The sequence below is a fragment of the Python bivittatus genome, unplaced genomic scaffold (assembly GCF_059951505.1).
Source record: "Python bivittatus isolate LINGU-HERP-01145 unplaced genomic scaffold, Pbiv_v1 ctg000040_np1212, whole genome shotgun sequence".
Taxonomy (NCBI): domain Eukaryota; kingdom Metazoa; phylum Chordata; class Lepidosauria; order Squamata; family Pythonidae; genus Python; species Python bivittatus.
Genome location: NW_028277032.1, coordinates 540453 through 557848, shown reverse-complemented (window position 1 = coordinate 557848; position 17396 = coordinate 540453). Strand labels below are relative to the sequence as shown.

Sequence of the window (17396 nt, the reverse complement as noted above, 5' to 3'; positions counted from 1 at the left end):
CTACAGAATAGATGTTGAAAATATCTCTATGTCTTGTGTGCTCTGATTGGGCCTGGACACACCAAGGCTATGAACCCAGAATTCTTGGGACAACAGTTGGTCCAACCATTTGGTACTCTAAAGTGGCTCACCTTGGCCAAGAGAGTTCAAGGTAAAAGGAGACCTACCATGCAGGAAAACTATGAATCATCTCTAACTCTCTGCTGACATCTAGTGATGGTCAGGATTTTCACAAGCCAGGCATGGTAGGTCTTGCGAAAGATCAAACCGTTGTGCCTTACTGACATAAAGGGTGCAATCTGCATTCTCCGATTCAAGCATGAAAGTATATCAGATTGCTTTGAGTGTGAACAAAAATAATCTTAGTTATTTCTCCTCCTCCACTGCCCCCAAATTGTGAGATTGCCCATTGATTTTAGAGACACTGCCAGATGATTTCTGGAACTATTTCTCAAGTATTCAGTGTGTCTGCACTCAAACAATGGCAAGGAGATCAATCAGTGGCTGTTCTCTCAGAGAACAGAAAGAGGGCAGAAAGGTTTAATATTCCTAACAACTTTTTTTTTCATTCCACTTTGTTTTCCTGAAACTGAAAATTCAAAATCTCACGAAGTAGCTTTCTGTGAGGATGGGAGGAAGGAGAAAATTCGGCTGTATCTATCACTTGAACTGGCCTTCTTTTTAATATTTTCTCCATTTTGCTCGGTTGTCAGCCTTCTCCAACTATAAACCCAGCCTACTTGGGCACTGGCAATGTTGGTTGAGGATTATGGGAGTTGATATCTACCACATTCAGAAGGCACCGGGTCAGAATCAGGTATCATGAGGCAGGCTCATCTCTAAAGCAATTTTCTGCAAGCTTTTTCACAAGGGGCAGATACTATGTTCACCAAGATAAATGAGACTCAGAAATGTTCAGAACTGTTGCTTTATCTAATGCATCTGTCCTGGTGTAGGTGTCATGCTTTTAAGCTGTGTATAATTGTTACAATATTTGAAATTAAATGTTCTCTCCCTAAATAAATAAGCTAAAACTACTACTAATAATAATCCCAAAGATTGATTGATGGGACAACTGTTTCATATGCTTCAACTAACACAGGCTTTGTACTGGACCAGCCATGGAGGACCCACAGCTTGGTAGATGAGTGCATGAGCAAATCTAATAAACCCTGAGCAAGAAGGGCACTGTGTAGGATTTCAGTTGGCCAGCTATGCCTCTTTCCTGATGCTTGCCGTTAACATCCTTGGAGGCAGGGAGTTCTACGAGGATACTATTTCTCCCCTATACCTTTTTTTCCTGATGGGGGAATATTTCTATTGGTAATTTTGTCTTGTGTATAGAATTAGGGGAATAAAGCTGAATAAAGTGAAGCTCAAGGGATCAGTAAACCAATTTATTTTCAATTTCATCTTTAGTCATTCCCAAACTTCATTAAGAAATCAAGAAGGCATGGAATTAGTTATAAAAAATGAATATTGAAATGCAATTTATCTCACAATATTTTTATGTAACCTATATGAATCTTCCCCCCCCCCCAATCCATTCAATTGTATCCGATTCTTGGAGGTTGCCTGGACAAATCCCTGCACTTTTCTTGGCAAAGTTTATCAGAAGTGGTTTGCCATTGTCTCCTTCCTAGGGCTGAGAGAGAGTGACTGGCCCAAGGTCACCCAGCTGGCTTTGCGCCTAGGGAGGACTAGAACTCACAGTCTCCCAGTCTCTAGCCTGGTGCCTTAACCACTACACCAAACTGGGTCTCATCTGAAGCTAAATATAGTATTAAATTTCACTAAAACCTTACTAGAACAAAAGGCCAAAGGGACAGAAAGCATGAGTGCATTTTCTTTTCAGTCTAGCAGCTCTAAGTCATGCAGGGGTGTCCATGGGACAGGGGGTGGGGTCAACAAAAAGATGGTGGGGATTTGATAAAGCAGTCACAGCCACCGTTTTGCCTTCCTCCCTCCCACCCCCGCATGGATGCCCCTGAAGTCAAGTCAGTTTGCACCAAAATCCACAGCCTCTCATTCCTCAGATATTTCTTATATTTATTTCTCACCTTTTCTTAAAAGTTATAACTAAGAAAATGAACAAGCCATGATGGCAGTTTACCTTCACATCTCAGGACTGCATTATCCCAAACCACATTGCCTTCCTTCAAGACACAGGTGACTGTTTCAGAGCCATGTGTCCTTATGAATCCTTCATCACACAAGAAAGAGACTGAGCTCCCAAGCTGGAGACTATCACCAAAGCGCTTCCCATTGACCGGCACTCCTGGATCAGGGCACTCATTGTGTCTGAAGGCTGGAAAGAAACAAGACAGTGGAGAAGCAAATGCATTTTACTCCAACTAAATGTCCCTCTGCATCCACCTTATACTTCTTGTCTTCAGAGAGGAATTCTGGTTAACACACTCAGGGGCATCAAAAAAAAAGATCTCATTCTGTTCCTTTGCTGTCTCCTTCCTTCTGTTAGCAATCCTGCCAGTCTGAAGTGTATCTCCAGTGTGGACTTGAAGAATCTATCTGAGCTAGTGGGAGGCACGTGTGGGTGCCTGTGTGAATGAAGCCAGTTTTCACATGAAGCAATAGACCCATACGATGGAGATGTGAGCCTCAGGCTTACAGGTTCACCCCAAACAATCTTGTTCATTTTATTGGAGTGGCTCAGATTCTGCATTTTAGTAATGTAAGTTTTTATAATTACAACCTTAAAATGATTTACATCATAACAAGAAGGAAAATTATATAGTTCACAGAAAGATAAAATAGTTGGTGTTTTTCTTGTGTGAGTCTATGAAGTTTGTTTCCTCAAGGAGGAGGAGGAAGGTGATTAGCACTGGTTTTCACTTGGATGAGAGACCATCAAGCATTAAAGAGCATAGGTCCTTTTGCACATGTATTTGTGAGACTCGTATCCTCCTTTTCCTCCAGGAACTCAAGGTGCTGTTATAATGGGGAAAAATTGGTCCTCCAATTTTTCCCCATAATAACAATCCTCTGAAGCAGTTTGGTGTAAAGAATGAAGCTGGTGAGGTAGAAACCAGCAGTTCCACGCTAGAGAGTGCTGTTATACCAACACAGATCAGGTGCCACCAAGGCCATCAAGAGAATTGCCAACTGACCATCGACTCAGAAATGTGTTAGGAAAACCCTAGAATTTGAATCCTGGAGCACAACCTGCATAAAGGGTTCAATTACTGGGTATTGCAGGGGGCAAATGAATAGCTTCACTCTGCTTTTCAATAAAGAAAGTACCTGAGCTGTGTCTGAGAACCTATCACTAAGTAAGCTAGTTAAGGGGTTAAGTATCTGGAGTGCCATGGACTTACAACCATGGCTGGTATGAAGCCTGACAGTTGGGTAAGAGAAAGTGACTTGCTCATAGTCTCTCAGTGTCAGGCTCCCCGAACTGATGTGGCACAACACCACAAGATGAGCATCTTTATTATAACCAGAATTAAGCCAGAGTAGTCACTTAGTTCACTCATTCAATTCTGTTGTTGTCCTGTCTTCACACAGGATGGAAATAATTTTCTGTAGGGTGATTTACAAACCATAAAATAACAATAAAGTAGAACCCATGCTTACTGACCATCTAGCATCTCCATCTAGCTATAAATATATAATCCATAACTCATATGACATAAAAGTTGTCCAGAGAAAATGGCTAGGTATTGAATACCAATTTAAAAAGTAAAATTTTCAGTGCCTTAACTCATGTCAATAATATATGGATATAGCACACCTCTGAATGCCGCATATTTCATAGGGTTGGGGCCACCAAGGACAAGGCCTGCCTCCTAGTCCATATACCTCTCCATGAGTGTAGTGATGTATCCTTAGCAGGCCTTCCCTAGATGGACAGGATAGGCAAAATCATGCAGAATGAGGCCATTGCTGATGGATTTGAGGGTGATAAATAGCACTTTGAATTGGCCTCAGAAGCCTACTGGCATCTAGTGCAGTGACAACAAAATAGGGGGTTTCCTATGTTAACTTCCTGCTCGCTGAATTTTGTACTTCCAGATCACCTTCAAAGGAAGCCCCACGTACAGCATATTGTAGTAGTCCAATTGCTGGGTAATGAGGATGTAAGTTGCCAAGTCTTCCCCAGCACAGGTACATCCATAACTGGTACACCAGCTGACGCTGGGCAAAGACTCCCAGGCCATGTCTTCTACCTGCTTTTCCAACAGGAGCTGGGAGTCTGGGAGGGCTCCCAAGCCACAGACCTGCTCTTTCAGAGGGAGCATGACTCCGTCCAGACCAACTACTAGAAACAATACTCCCAGAAGTCCTAGATGTTTATTAGCCAATAGCGCCTCCATCTGGGTAAAATAATCTGAGCTCATTCCTCCACATCCAGTCCTTCATGACTTATGGGCATTGTTTCAATGATACCTCTGGCCCAGCCTCTTTAGATGGAGGTGTACCACAGAATAACATCGGCATATTGATGATACCTCACCCAAACTGATGGAGGATTTCCCCCGGCATTTCATAAGATATTTTCAAATGTAAAATGGGCTCCACAGCCATCCTAAAAGATCTTCCTTCCTTCCTTCCTTCCTTCCTTCCTTCCTTCCTTCCTTCCTTCCTTCCTTCCTTCCTTCCTTCCTTCCTTCCTTCCTTCCTTCTTCTCTCTTGCTTTCTCTCTCCCTCTCTTTCATACCATCTCTTAATTTCCTTTCCTTCCTTCCTTCCTTCCTTCCTTCCTTCCTTCCTTCCTTCCTTCCTTCCTTCCTTCCTTCCTTCCTTCCTTCCTTTCCTTCTTCTCTCTTGCTTTCTCTCTCTCTTTCATACCATCTCTTAATTTCCTTCCTTCCTTCCTTCCTTCCTTCCTTCCTTCCTTCCTTCCTTCCTTCCATCCATCGATCCATCCATCGATCCATCCGTCCATCCTCTCATCCCCTTCCTTCCTTCCATCCGTCCATCCTCTCATTCCCTTCCTCCCTCCCTCCCTTCCTTCTATCCACCCACTCATCCCCCCTCCCCCTTCCTTCCTTCCTTCCTTCCTTCCTTCCTTCCTTCCTTCCTTCCTTCCTTCCTTCCTTCCTTCCTTCCTTCCTCCCTCCCTCCCTCCCTCCCTCTTCACATTTGCTCTTCCCAGCTTGAGACACTGTTTCTTGAGTCTCAAAACACTCCCAGAATTCTTGAAACACTCCGTTTTTGCACTCAAAAACAGAAGTTTTGCACTTAGAAGTACACTATTTTATCAAAAGTTATACTTGAAATGTTTCGAGACGGCAGGTTTTCCACACAACTGATATCAGCCATGCCATTTCCTCATGTGGGTGAATAGCTCCAGGGCTATTGGTCTGAATTTATGATGTTTGTGTTCTGTAGTAGCTCGTTTTGGTTTTTCTTTTTCCTGAAATATTTAAATTAAGTGACAATTTTTAAATACCAACACTTATTGGATTTCTACTCATCTTTGTTGATGTCTTTGATAAAACTTGCTACATAGACTTAATCCAATTTCCATTATTGGCAACTCAGGCTACAACTGCAAGACAAGAAGCTTCTGAAACTGAATATCGCACTCATGGAAACAGGATTCAATAACAACAACAACATACATGACAGTTTATATCTCGGGAGAGCGGAAAGACACTTCATTTCCCTTTATTCAATATCTTCATAACAATCGGATGGCGTTCTTGCCATTACAGTTATCTGTTTCTTTTTAGAAGATTAAGGTTGTCTGCATGAAGGAGGTCTCCAGAGCTTTATGCAGGAATGTTTTGCCAATTCCAGTTGGAGATATTAAGGGATGAACCTGAGATCTTCCACATGCAAAGTGCAGGTTTACAATGCTTTTCTAAGAATGGAGGTAGCATGTCCATGCATATTGTGACCCAGAATAACTTTCTCACTCCCAATCCAAATTTACACTTTTAAACTTTGACGGTTAAGCCTTTAGCAAGAACAAACTAAGCAAAAACCAAAACAAAAAACAAAAAAACCCCTCAACAACCCAACAACAAAACAACCCTCAACCCCCCAAAATATAGGTTAGCTGACTTTGATGAACCTGTCCTCTAATCCAGTATGACAAATTATTTTTTAATAATAGCTGGTTTGCAGTCGCCAACCAGAAATCCCATTAATTTTGCAGAGCTGTTAACCACTGTTGTAACAAAGGTCGTTTATCATTCTTGCCAAGTCTATGTAATCGTGTTCTATAGAAAATTATAGGAGAGAGCCTGAGTGCAAATTGCCATGAGGAACTGGCATTCACTTGACTATGGAAAGCTTGGAATTAGGAGGATCCAAAAATAATTATTGCTCTTGCTTTGCTATAGACAACCAAGTTGTTTCTTCACTTTATACGAAGTTTGGTTGGTTCATGAGTCTTAGTGGGCCAATGTTAGCGGGCACTGAAATTATGAAATCACTGCACCAGCTACCAGCAGACTTCTGGGCCCAAGTCAAAGTATTGGACATGACCTACAAAGCCTACATGGCATAAGTACAGAATATATCAAGTATTGCTTTGCCAGGATCAAATTTGCCCATCAATAGAGGACTTGCTGAGCATGATCTTCCATGAGAAATGTGGGAAAGATGGAAAGATTCAGCACTACCCACTATGGAGGAATGGTTGGTGAAGACGATGGAACTTGCTGAGATGACCAAATTGACTTCGCCAATGAGAAAAAAGACAAAATCTACATTTATTGGTGACTAGAAACCCCTTATGGACTTTTTGCATAAAACAGAAAAAAGTGAACTTATGATTTATGGTTTTGATGATTAGACAGAATAGATGATAGAAAGAAGAGAGACATGTTCTAACCATAGAGTGAGGGGTAAATTTATTATTGGACTTATAATTGCTGTAAAGAAGATCAGAAGCCACTTCTTTGTATCTTTTTTCTTTCTTTTCTATTTTCCTTTCACTCTTTTTTTCCTTTCCTGCACTTTTAGCTTTCTCTTTGATTTTTTTCTTTTTCTTTATATTAGTTTGCATTAGTTTTTATCTTCCTTCTGAAAAAATCTTAAATAAAATTAGATAGATAGATAGATAGATAGATAGATAGATAGATAGATAGATAGGAATGAATGAATGAATGAATGAATGAATGAGGGATGTGGACCAGATAATAGGCCTTCTGTTCTGGCCTCTAGAAGTTACTCTGCCCAGAAGTGTGTATAAAACCCTTTCTCTTAAAGTTCCATAAAGCAGATAAATCTATTTCATCATGCCTTAAATCTTAGCTGAATGTTTATGGGTATCCATCCATGTTTGGGAAGGTTTATTTGTTTTAGTATATTATTAATATATTCCACTTTGTTTTATGCTAGCTAGAGTTTACAGATTGGGGGAGGTTGCAAGCTTAATAAACAAAATAATAAAAATATTGTTTTTAATGCATTGAAATTTTATTTATTTATTTATTTATTTATTTATTTATTAAATTTATATTCCATCCATCTCCCCCAAAGGGTGACTCTCAAATTATAATTTTATATTTTAAATTTTAGAAATTAATATTTATAAAACATTTTTACAATACTTTTTAATATTTTAATTTGATAAAATTAAATTATATCTCTCTCTATCTCTCTATCTTTATTTTCTGGGCTTTGGTTGTTTACCAAATAAACACATATATTTTTAAAAAATTGCAAAATGAATCTTTATCTGGGGTTTCCATTTTCCCAAAACCAGACATGGTTTAATGGTTGGTTTAAGCTTATGAAGTGCTAAATTTAAGGTTCTTGATCATTCATAATAAATATTTGTATTATAAACCTGTTCTTTAGTATAATTTTAACACATACTATGACTTCCATGGGGTTTACTTGGATGTTGCTGTCTTCCTTCCCTCCTCATCTTGGTTCCCATGTGACTGTGGGATACCAACGTACTTGTAGCTGGTCTGTATGTCTTCTATATGGCCTGCTGGTAGTTCCACCCCATCAGTCTTAATTACCTTCCCTCTCTTTACTACCATCCAGCCACAGTTGTCCAGTCTGAATGACATCCCAATGTCTTTATTGTAGATACGTGTCAGGTGGATCAGTGAGTCGATGTCTCGTTCACTCTTAGCATACAGCTTGACATCATCCATGTAGAGGGGGTGGCTAATGGTGATTCCACTCTTGAACTTGTACCTGTATCCAGTCCTTATGATTATCTGGCTGAGAGGGTTTAAGCCTATGCAGAACAGCAGTGGGGACAGTGCATCACCTTGGTATATGCTCCACTTGATAGCCACTTCTGCAAGCTGTCTTGAGTTGACTTCCAGTGTTGTCTTCCACAGTACCATTGAGTTCTTGAGGAAGGTCCTTAGTATCCTGTTGACTTTGTATAGCACCAGGCATTCACAGTTCCATGTGTGTGGCATTGAGTCATAGGCTTTCCTGTAGTCAATCCAGGTTGTGCTCAGATTGGTCTGTCTAGACCTTGAGTTTCGGGTGACTGGTCTATCTATGAGCAACTGGTGTTTTGAGCCTCTGGTGTTGTTCCCAATGCCCTTCTGAGCTGTGCTCATGTACTGGCCCATATGGTCTTGTAGCTTGGCAGCTACAATGCCTGATAGAACTTTCCATGTTGTGGGGAGGCAGGTTATTGGCCGGTAGTTGGATGGTGCTGTTCCCTTGTGAGGGTCTTTCATGATCAACACTGTCCTTTCTTGTGTTAGCCAGTCTGGGTGGGAGCCTGCTGCTAACAGCTGGCTCATCTGTGTTGCTAGGCGTTCATGCATTGCTGTTAGTTTCTTTAGCCAGTAGGTGTGGATCATGTCTGGGCCAGGTGCTGTCCAGCTTTTCATGTTCTTGACCCACTGTTGTATGTCTGCTACTGTGGTGACTGGTTCTTGTTCTGGGAGATTGCTGTGGTCTGCTTTCAGGTCCTGCGGCCACTTTGCACTGGTGTTATGTGTCTTCTCTTTCTCCCATCTGTTCTTCCAGTACTGTTCAGTTTCCGCTGCTGGCGGCTCTGCTGTTACTGTGTGATTGCACTGCAGTTGGGAGCACACCTTGGATGGTTCTTTGGAAAACAGGGCATTTATCTTCTTGGCCTCTGCTTCTCTAGTGTATCTCCTTAGCCTGGCAGCCAGTGCTGTGAGCCTTTGTTTAGCAGTCTCTAGGGCTTCGGATGGAGTCAGGCCCTTGTATTTTTTTTCAGTAGCTGAGTCTTATCCTTAATCTCCACACTGTCCTGTAGTTCCACCAGCTGACTAACTTCTCTCTGAGTTGCCTTGATCTTAGCTTCAACCTCATTTTCAAGGGGGGGGGGATGTACTGCTGTTCTTGATCATGTAGACAAGCATTTCTATGATTACAGTGGTTGTAGCATGTACCAGTTCATTGATTTGAGTTATGGTGGTAGTAGGGATTGTAGTGAGGGCTCTATTGGCATCTTCTAGCATACTATCTGATGGTACTTCTCCACTGAGCCTTGGTAATCGGTCTCAAGGGTTGACTGAAGCTAGTTCATCCATGATTTTATCCCTTATATTAGCTGCTATGCACTGTAATGGAGGGGGTGGCAGTGATGTTCCTGCTTCAGGTGTTGGCTGCACACCCAGTTGTTCTTCCAGGTCTTCTTGAGTCCAGGTTGTAATGTGGAGTTGGTCTATCTCAAGTTGTGAGAGCAGCTTCCTCTTCACTATGTTGAAGTGCTGGGTAACTAGTTGCTTCTCAGTTAGTGTGGATGTAGGTCTTCTGTCCATCCATAGTTCCCTCATACATTTCATATATCCCCTCTCATTACGTCTACTGTTGTAGCAGCATTCCATCAATTCCAGGTTCTCTTGTCTTGTCCATGTATGGTTTGTTAAGTCTGGCCTTAAATATTCAAAAGCTACAAACACACACACACACACACACACATATGCCATGGGTTCTTTACTTTGCAGCTGTAAGGCATATTAACATCAAACGAAGTTGACATTTGTCATTCACTTATGAAGTTTAATCTACCTGAAAAGTATCTGAAAAGACTATGCAGTACAGATAACTGCAAATATATAATACTAGCTGTATTAGGAAAGACAGAAAGAATTTACAATGGGGAGAAAATGTGTTAAAGAACTGGAGAAATTGACATGTCAAAGAATGAAAGAAGGGCAATTTGCATTTTAAAAAGATTCTCAAGCAATTTATATTCAGTAACATAAATTAAAGGAAGATAGGCACAAAGGCTCCATATGTTAGAAAATATGGTGCAAGTACAACACTGATAATCTCTTGGATCACAGGACATTTTTGAATTTCAAGAGCATGTGGTAGATGCATTCTTGGTTGGCTGGTTACCTGTTTGCTTTTGGGTCCAATTCGAGGTGCTGCTTTTGATCTTTAAAACCCTACATGGCATGGGGCCGGGTTATCTGAGGGACCGCCTCTCCCCAGTTACATGCACCCGTTCCATCAGGTCTAGCAGGAGAGGCATATTGCGGGTCCCCTCTGTCAAGGAGTTGCATCTGGAGGGGTCCAGGAGACAATCCTTTTCTGCCATGGCACTCACCCTGTGGAACATCATCCCCTCCAAGAGGTGAGGTAAGCCCCAATCCTTGTGGCCTTCCAAAAATCCCTTAAAACATGATTTTTCACCAGGCCTGGGGATCCCCTGGTAACAGGCAGCCTCTGCACTGGTTGCATCATGTGTAACATCTTGATGTATTCCCCTCTCATGATCTTGTTTTTATTTATGTTTTAATCTGGTTTTGTAAAATGTTTGATTGTTGGTTTTATTGTACGCCAGCCAGAGTTGCTTTGTGCAAGACGGGTGGCCCTATAAATTTGATCAATCAGTCAATCAATCAATCAATCAATCTCCTTTGGAAGACTTGCTCCCCCACAAATGGCTGTGATGCTGGGTGTGGCCTGTCCCCAAACACGCAAATACCTCCCCCTCACAGCAAGATACTGACTCCCATCCTAACAGAGCCTTTGCAGAGCCCAAAATCACTCCTGCTAATAAATGTGAAGCTAGAGGATTATGCTTTCTTTTGTAGCATGCCATTTACCTATTTAATTTACTCTTTAAGGCAGGTGAGGCTGGAAGCCTTCTTTCATGACAGATGCATTGGAGAAAACAAAACCAAACTCCATCAGACCCAGTATTGCTCTACAAACAGCAGCATTTGTATAGATTTGCACATTCCTCGCTGCTCCTCCGAATAAAAATAACAAAGAGGTAAAAAATGCCCTGAAGGGTTCCTTGCACACCTGTTCAGACAGCATTGGCCTTTGTCTTCTGTTGACTTACTGGTAAACGTGATATTGAAGCCACGCTTCTCGGTGGAGTGATCGGTCTGGAATTCCAACCTGGCGATATGGCCGCTGCTGGTCAGAGAAGATGGGAGTTGGCTTCCAGAGAAGGTCCCGAGGGTGGGTGATTCAGCTGTTCCACCATCCTTCACTGCCAAGAAGTCAAACTGAGGCTCCACATCAAAATCATTAAAGGCCAAATGGATCCGGCTTTCAGGTTTTGCGATGATTAGCCAGACGCAGTGTAAGGTGCTACCATATTCCTCCGGGTAGTTTGGGGAGAGCACGATCCCAGATGGGGTGGTGAAATTGAAGAAACAGGAAACTGCAAGGAAAAAAGAAAGGAAGGAAGGAAGGAAGGAAGGAAGGAGAGGGAGGAAAGGCGTGTCATTGTGCATGCAACTTAAACAAATGGATTTAATGCAAGTTCCTTGCATCTCAGGAATATAAAGGGAACGTAAAGAAAAGGGGAAAATGAAAATGAAACTAAAGAGTTGCTATCTTGTCTGTTGAAGTATAAAGAAGGGGGAAGTTATCTATTTCTCCAAGCAGCTTCCCCCCCCCTTTTTTTTTAAATTTTGCTTTGTTTTCTTTTCTCCCTTCTTTTGAATATTCATAAACAACAACAAACAATAATACATTGGAGATCTCCGTATTAAGTATCAAGCTAAAGATAGAAATCCTTGTTATATTACAAAATAATGATATGCATTTCACAATAGCCTATCAATGCCACACTTAGCTTTAATGGTACACTTTCAGCAACCTTACGTTCATTAACATCTCAGAATTACCATTAATATTGATATAAACTTTTTTTCTTCTTATCTTCAAATGTTTAGGCTATCTAAATTATTATAATGTCAACAATGTTTAGGTTTTTTGTACAAATATCACCGTACTTAGCTAATATCTGAATTCTATAATGTAATACATCTCATGTGAGGTTCACATTTTCTACAACCCAGTCTCAATAAATAAGTGGCAGTTTTCAAAAGGATTTTGGTTTGGGGAAAAGGAGGTCTGAATTCAAAGCTGAAAATGTAATAAAGGAAGACGCAATATTTATTGGCCCTAAAAGGGTTTCCTGCTCATTTGCCTTAAAGGATGAGTAACTGAATTGAGAAACACACTCTTTGTGTCAGTTAAAACTGTACATGAAGTTCTGGAAAACAACTGAGCATTTGAGACTTAAGAATGTTATGTAAAATACGAGATACGGCAATTGGAGATGACAAAATAATTTGGTTCCTTCAAGCCGTCCAAGTATATTTGTGTATTTGCTGGAACAACACTGGCAGTGTTTTAAATAACCCTGAGGAAGGGCAAAACAAAATGAAGGAATCTCTTACTTTTGATCTGGGTAATGTAATCAAAGTGGATGTTTGGGGATATTATGAAGTTTAACGGGCACGATAAGAATGTGCCTACGTAGTTTTTACTAGAGCACGCTTGAAATAATTTTCTGGCGAAACATTCTGAAGCTGACCACTGACAGTGATTTAATAATTGGTAGCATAAAATCAAACATTACATTAAAATGCAAATTCTTATACAAGGGTATGCCCAGTTTTTGTTTCTATTGCAGGCTTTTATTTTCACTGATTTGTTTTTAGATTCATAGTGCTGCTTTTCCTTCAGGAACTCAAGGGGGCATAAAGGAATTCTTCCACTTTCTGTGAAAGAAGCATGGGGGAAGTTTCATTTACGGGGAACAAAGACTAATGAAGTTAGAAGAGATTCTTTAAACTACACATTAACCATGTTATCTATTCTATAAATGCCGAGCCAAACTTTTTCAGCAAACCAAGGCTGTTTACTTACTCAGAGTTGCAGGGGACCAATGTTAGCAATAATTCATTCAAAGCTAGGCAGATCAGATATTTTAAATATTTAACATGGCATCTTCAAATTATACTTCTATCAGTGGGTTTTCATGAAACTCTTCAGACCCCTATTGGCTTGTCAGCTCAGTTTATTTATCAGTTCAGACCAGCTTTCAGGTCAAATTCCTATTTCATCACAGCCGTGTGGAAGTCATTTTCTTGCAACACATTCACGTTGATCTGTTCGTGGATATATATTGGAGACGCATGGATGGAATCCATAATACGTTCCCTCTCAGACACCTCCCATGCACACTCCCACAGATACACACACTGGCATGAAATGAAGCAGCAGAAATGGTTCAGTACAGTTCTTGATCAAGTCGCCACAAGATGACCTGGCCTTGATATCTCCAACTACAGATTTAGAAGGATCAAGCAGAGGTAAGTAAAATTAACCCAGAAGCATCCCTGACTCCTCCTTTGTGGCCTTCCAGCACTCAAAGATCCTGCTGCTGAAATTTGGTGACAAAATGACTGAATTTGGCCTGGTCTGGGGGCTATCTATATGACGTTGAATAGCTACCAGATTGACCCCTTTTGAAAGCCATTAGCTCGAGTTTCAGACTCAGACCTATCAAATTTATTCCCATCTCTTCCCTAGGCCAGTTTTGTTTGCGGTAGTACATCCGAAAAGTCAGGCCCAGTCAAGAAAAATGGTTAGCTACAGTTTTATAGATTGGTGGGAACAGATTTGGAGGGAGCTAAGGTCTCTGTTCAAAAGTTCCTTCCCAAAAACAATGTGATAACTTATGTACAATCCTCCAGATGGCATTACTCCCATTACCAAAATCTATCCAAGTATGAAGAGAAAAAAGAGGCAACTTATGATTTTTGTCTTGGAACACACACACACATAGACACACACACACACACACACAGCCAAGCTATGCATATGATACTGAAAATGGTACTTGCTACTCACGTGAAAAGAAAACCTATAGTGAAACCAATGGAATAATTTTCATTAAGACATGAAGCTGTCCTGTTTAAACTAATGCTTGCTATGGACAGAGCAAAGCAAGCAAAATTTGTTTTGCTCTCTATAACAACATCTCTTTCAAGGACAAATATGTTCTATCTTTATTTCTTTAAGCATTTGCAATGTTTAAAAAGACTCTAGATATACATTTTTGCAAGCGCCTTTCCTAATATACCTTCCCTTTTGGTAAATAATTTTCCCTAATGTATACAATGTTGTATGCACTTTTTATAATGTTCGTGTTTTTATTCCAATATTTTGGAATATTGAACAGCAAACCACCAGATTGCACTTCAGTTTGCATAACTACTTCAAGTAGCACCAGAGTAGATCTATATTTATTTTATTAATGTATTAAACAAATGTACATAGCCATCTGTCTTGACAAATATAACTCTCGGTGACAAATAAAACATAAAGCCCAATTAAAAAAAAAAATCAAGTCATGTCCACCTTAAGAGTTCTCCAACAGGATAAAACAATACAGACATGTCAGCTCCAGTAACATCCTGGCCCCAATACCTGGGGAAAAGCCAGATCTTCAAGTCTTCCGGAAGGCCAGCAGGGTGGGGGATAGCCGAACCTCAGGGGGGAGGTTGTTCCATAAGGTTTGATTGAATTGTAAACCAAACAACTTTTGCCCAGTTTCTACTTATAGACTCTAACTAAGGACAAATGGCCCAAGGCAGCTAAAAGGATAATCAGATAACATGGCACATCCCCATTTACCATTCCAATCAGAGGGAGGAGATAAATTAGATAGGATCAATAGAAGAAAGTATCTTGTAGCTCAGGGTTGAACTGTGGAGTTCTTGGTGCTCTCTAAGCTTGGTTGTTTGCTTGTAGATATTTCATTACCCAACTAGTATCATCATCATCACCACCACCGCCACCACCACCACCCCACTGATGATGTTAGCTAAGTAATGAAATGTCTGCAAGCAAACAACCAAGCTTAGATAGGAGCTCTAACCAATGAAGGAGGGCAAGCTGAATTTATTTGTTAACAAACTCAAATGGATTACAATACAGCACAAGCCTCCAGCTAAAGAAAGCTGAACCAAAATCAGTGCCACACTTCTCATGATCTCCATGGTAGACCCATAAGATAACATGTGAAGAAGCTAAGGGAAGCCATGGAGACTGATGGAAACAAGACAACCCATATAGGAGAAGTGGAAAAAACTTAGCCCTTGCTGACATGATACTAGCAGCCCCAGATCCTTTTCTGAGCATCTCCCAAGTCTAGAATGAGTGTGAGAACAGGTCAAGAGTCAGAGGGCTGAAACATGCAGAAGCCTGAGACTGTATGGAAAGGACTAAAATTCACATCTTTGTGTTGTCATTTCCAAAATCTTGTGCTTTTCTCATAAAAATGGAATTATACTGAGGAAGAATTTAGAGTCATTGCAACAGCACCTTCCTATTTCTGTTCTTCAACCACCTTGGATATGCTCCAAGGAAGAAAACTGGAGTATAAATTAAATCTTCTATAAATAAATGGGTACAGAGATCCCTTAGAATTGGAATATACCTGTAACAAAGAGAAGCCAATTTCCATTTTTTTTTTTTAAATTTCTTGTAAAGTCATCTCCACCCCTTGGGATGACAAATTCCATAATACAACCCCACCTTGTGTGAAGGAGCAATCTCTTTTGTCTGGAGTGAAATCCCACCATTCTGTTTACCTGAATGTCACTGGACTTGGCTGTTATAAGAGGTGGGGGAAAAGACTTTGTCCTATCCATTTCTGTCCACAGTCGCATTGTGTGAGCATCTTTTATCAGAGGTTCAAAGATGGAATGCCTGCAGCCATCTCTGCTCATTATGAGAGAGGACAGCATGGCCCTTTTTCCAACCCGTCAAATAACCATTTTTAGAATATGGGGGCTACATGTTCCTCCTCCTTCCCCACCTTTCCCCAAACTGCAAGCTCTCTTTCTCCTCCTTCTCTCTTCCTCAGGATTCCTGGCTGCTTTTAAATACAAAGTTATCCCTTCTGCTTATCAAGCAGCTGGACTTTCTACCATGCCTTTCTCCAGTCCTCCTGGGCTTAATTCCAAGCAGCTGCTGTGGGTGGAAACCAAATTCTATCTCTCCCTTGGACTTGCCATGATAATTTCATACACCTCTATCACATCCCCCCCCCGCATCCAGCAAAGGGGTTCCAGCGTTCTGCAGACAGCAGGCAAGGATGGTTAGCCACGTACCACGCAAGGCCTAAGAAAAAGTCCGCCCTGCGTGCACCGAGCAGAGTGGAAGGAATCTGCTGCTCAGAGGCCAGCGAAGAGAGCAACTGTGTTCCAGCTTCTGACGTGCACCTCCATGCCGACTTAACGCAAAACTGCTCCCTATCCTCCGCCATTAGGCCATCGTTAGGAGGGGGACCAGCAGCTTGAGCTAACGAGGTGTGAAGCCAGATGGTGGGAAAGTAAAGGCAATTAAGAAAAAATGTTTAGAGCACAACTGCGAATATGGAGCCTGCTCAGCTGTCCAGAGGGAGCTTTTACCACATTGCGCCTGATGAGGTCCATTGGCTTCCCATAGTAAAGAGGATCTTTAATTGGACCCATCTCCTGGATGTCCAATCCATTTACAGCTAGCCTAGTTTATACCGTCTGCAAACATTTGCCTTCCACATTTCGCCTCCCTCCTCCTGGTCCTGGCCCCTGCCATCTACAGCCCACTGCAGAAATGTCATGCTCATTGCCAAGCAGGAATATAATGATGCTTAGATGCGCTTTCTTAAACACGTAACTGTTATGAACGAGGCCTATTCGTCAAGTCCTTGCTTGCATTTTTGACTCACCAAAGGCTTTCATGGCTGCATTTTATCTTCTACCTGCTAAACAATGGTTGACAAACTTCTGTCGCTTTAAATGTCATCTGTTTGTTATAATTAGTGTGATCAGGAATAGGCTGGATGGTCCAGAGGAGTTTTTATTTGAATGGGCTGAGTGGAGGAGTGTAAAGATTTGCCCTACCTACTCAATTTTGCTCTGTGTGTGTGTATGTGCAGGAGCGTGAAAAAGCAGGAAACCAAATTTCTCTTTCACAGCAGTTTTCTACCAAAGTTTGACGGTGCAGTTTCTGGCAGCTATAGAAAAGTAGTTTGGAGGCCAAAGGTAGAACACTTCTATTGTGATCATTTCAAGGGTGACAGACTTTGCTGGCATGAACATTTCCAGAGGCCCCAAACGAGTAGAAGTTCTATATACAGAGACAAAAAGAACTAGTAACTAGAACTAGTAAAAAAACAAAAACAGAAAAACTAGTACTAGGTAGAAAATTCCCTTGCC

General features: G+C 41.1%; 1 protein-coding gene across 1 annotated transcript in view; it reads right to left on the bottom strand.

The window, feature by feature from the left end:
• The window catches only part of CSMD2 (CUB and Sushi multiple domains 2), a 611879-nt gene that overhangs the window by 180455 nt on the left and 414028 nt on the right, over positions 1-17396 (bottom strand). The window contains exons 14-15 of the mRNA XM_088153370.1: positions 11228-11554; positions 2114-2308 (exon numbers count right to left, since the gene is read on the bottom strand). Coding sequence (XP_088009496.1) covers positions 2114-2308; positions 11228-11554 — 522 coding nt within the window. The remainder of the gene's footprint in view (positions 1-2113; positions 2309-11227; positions 11555-17396) is intronic.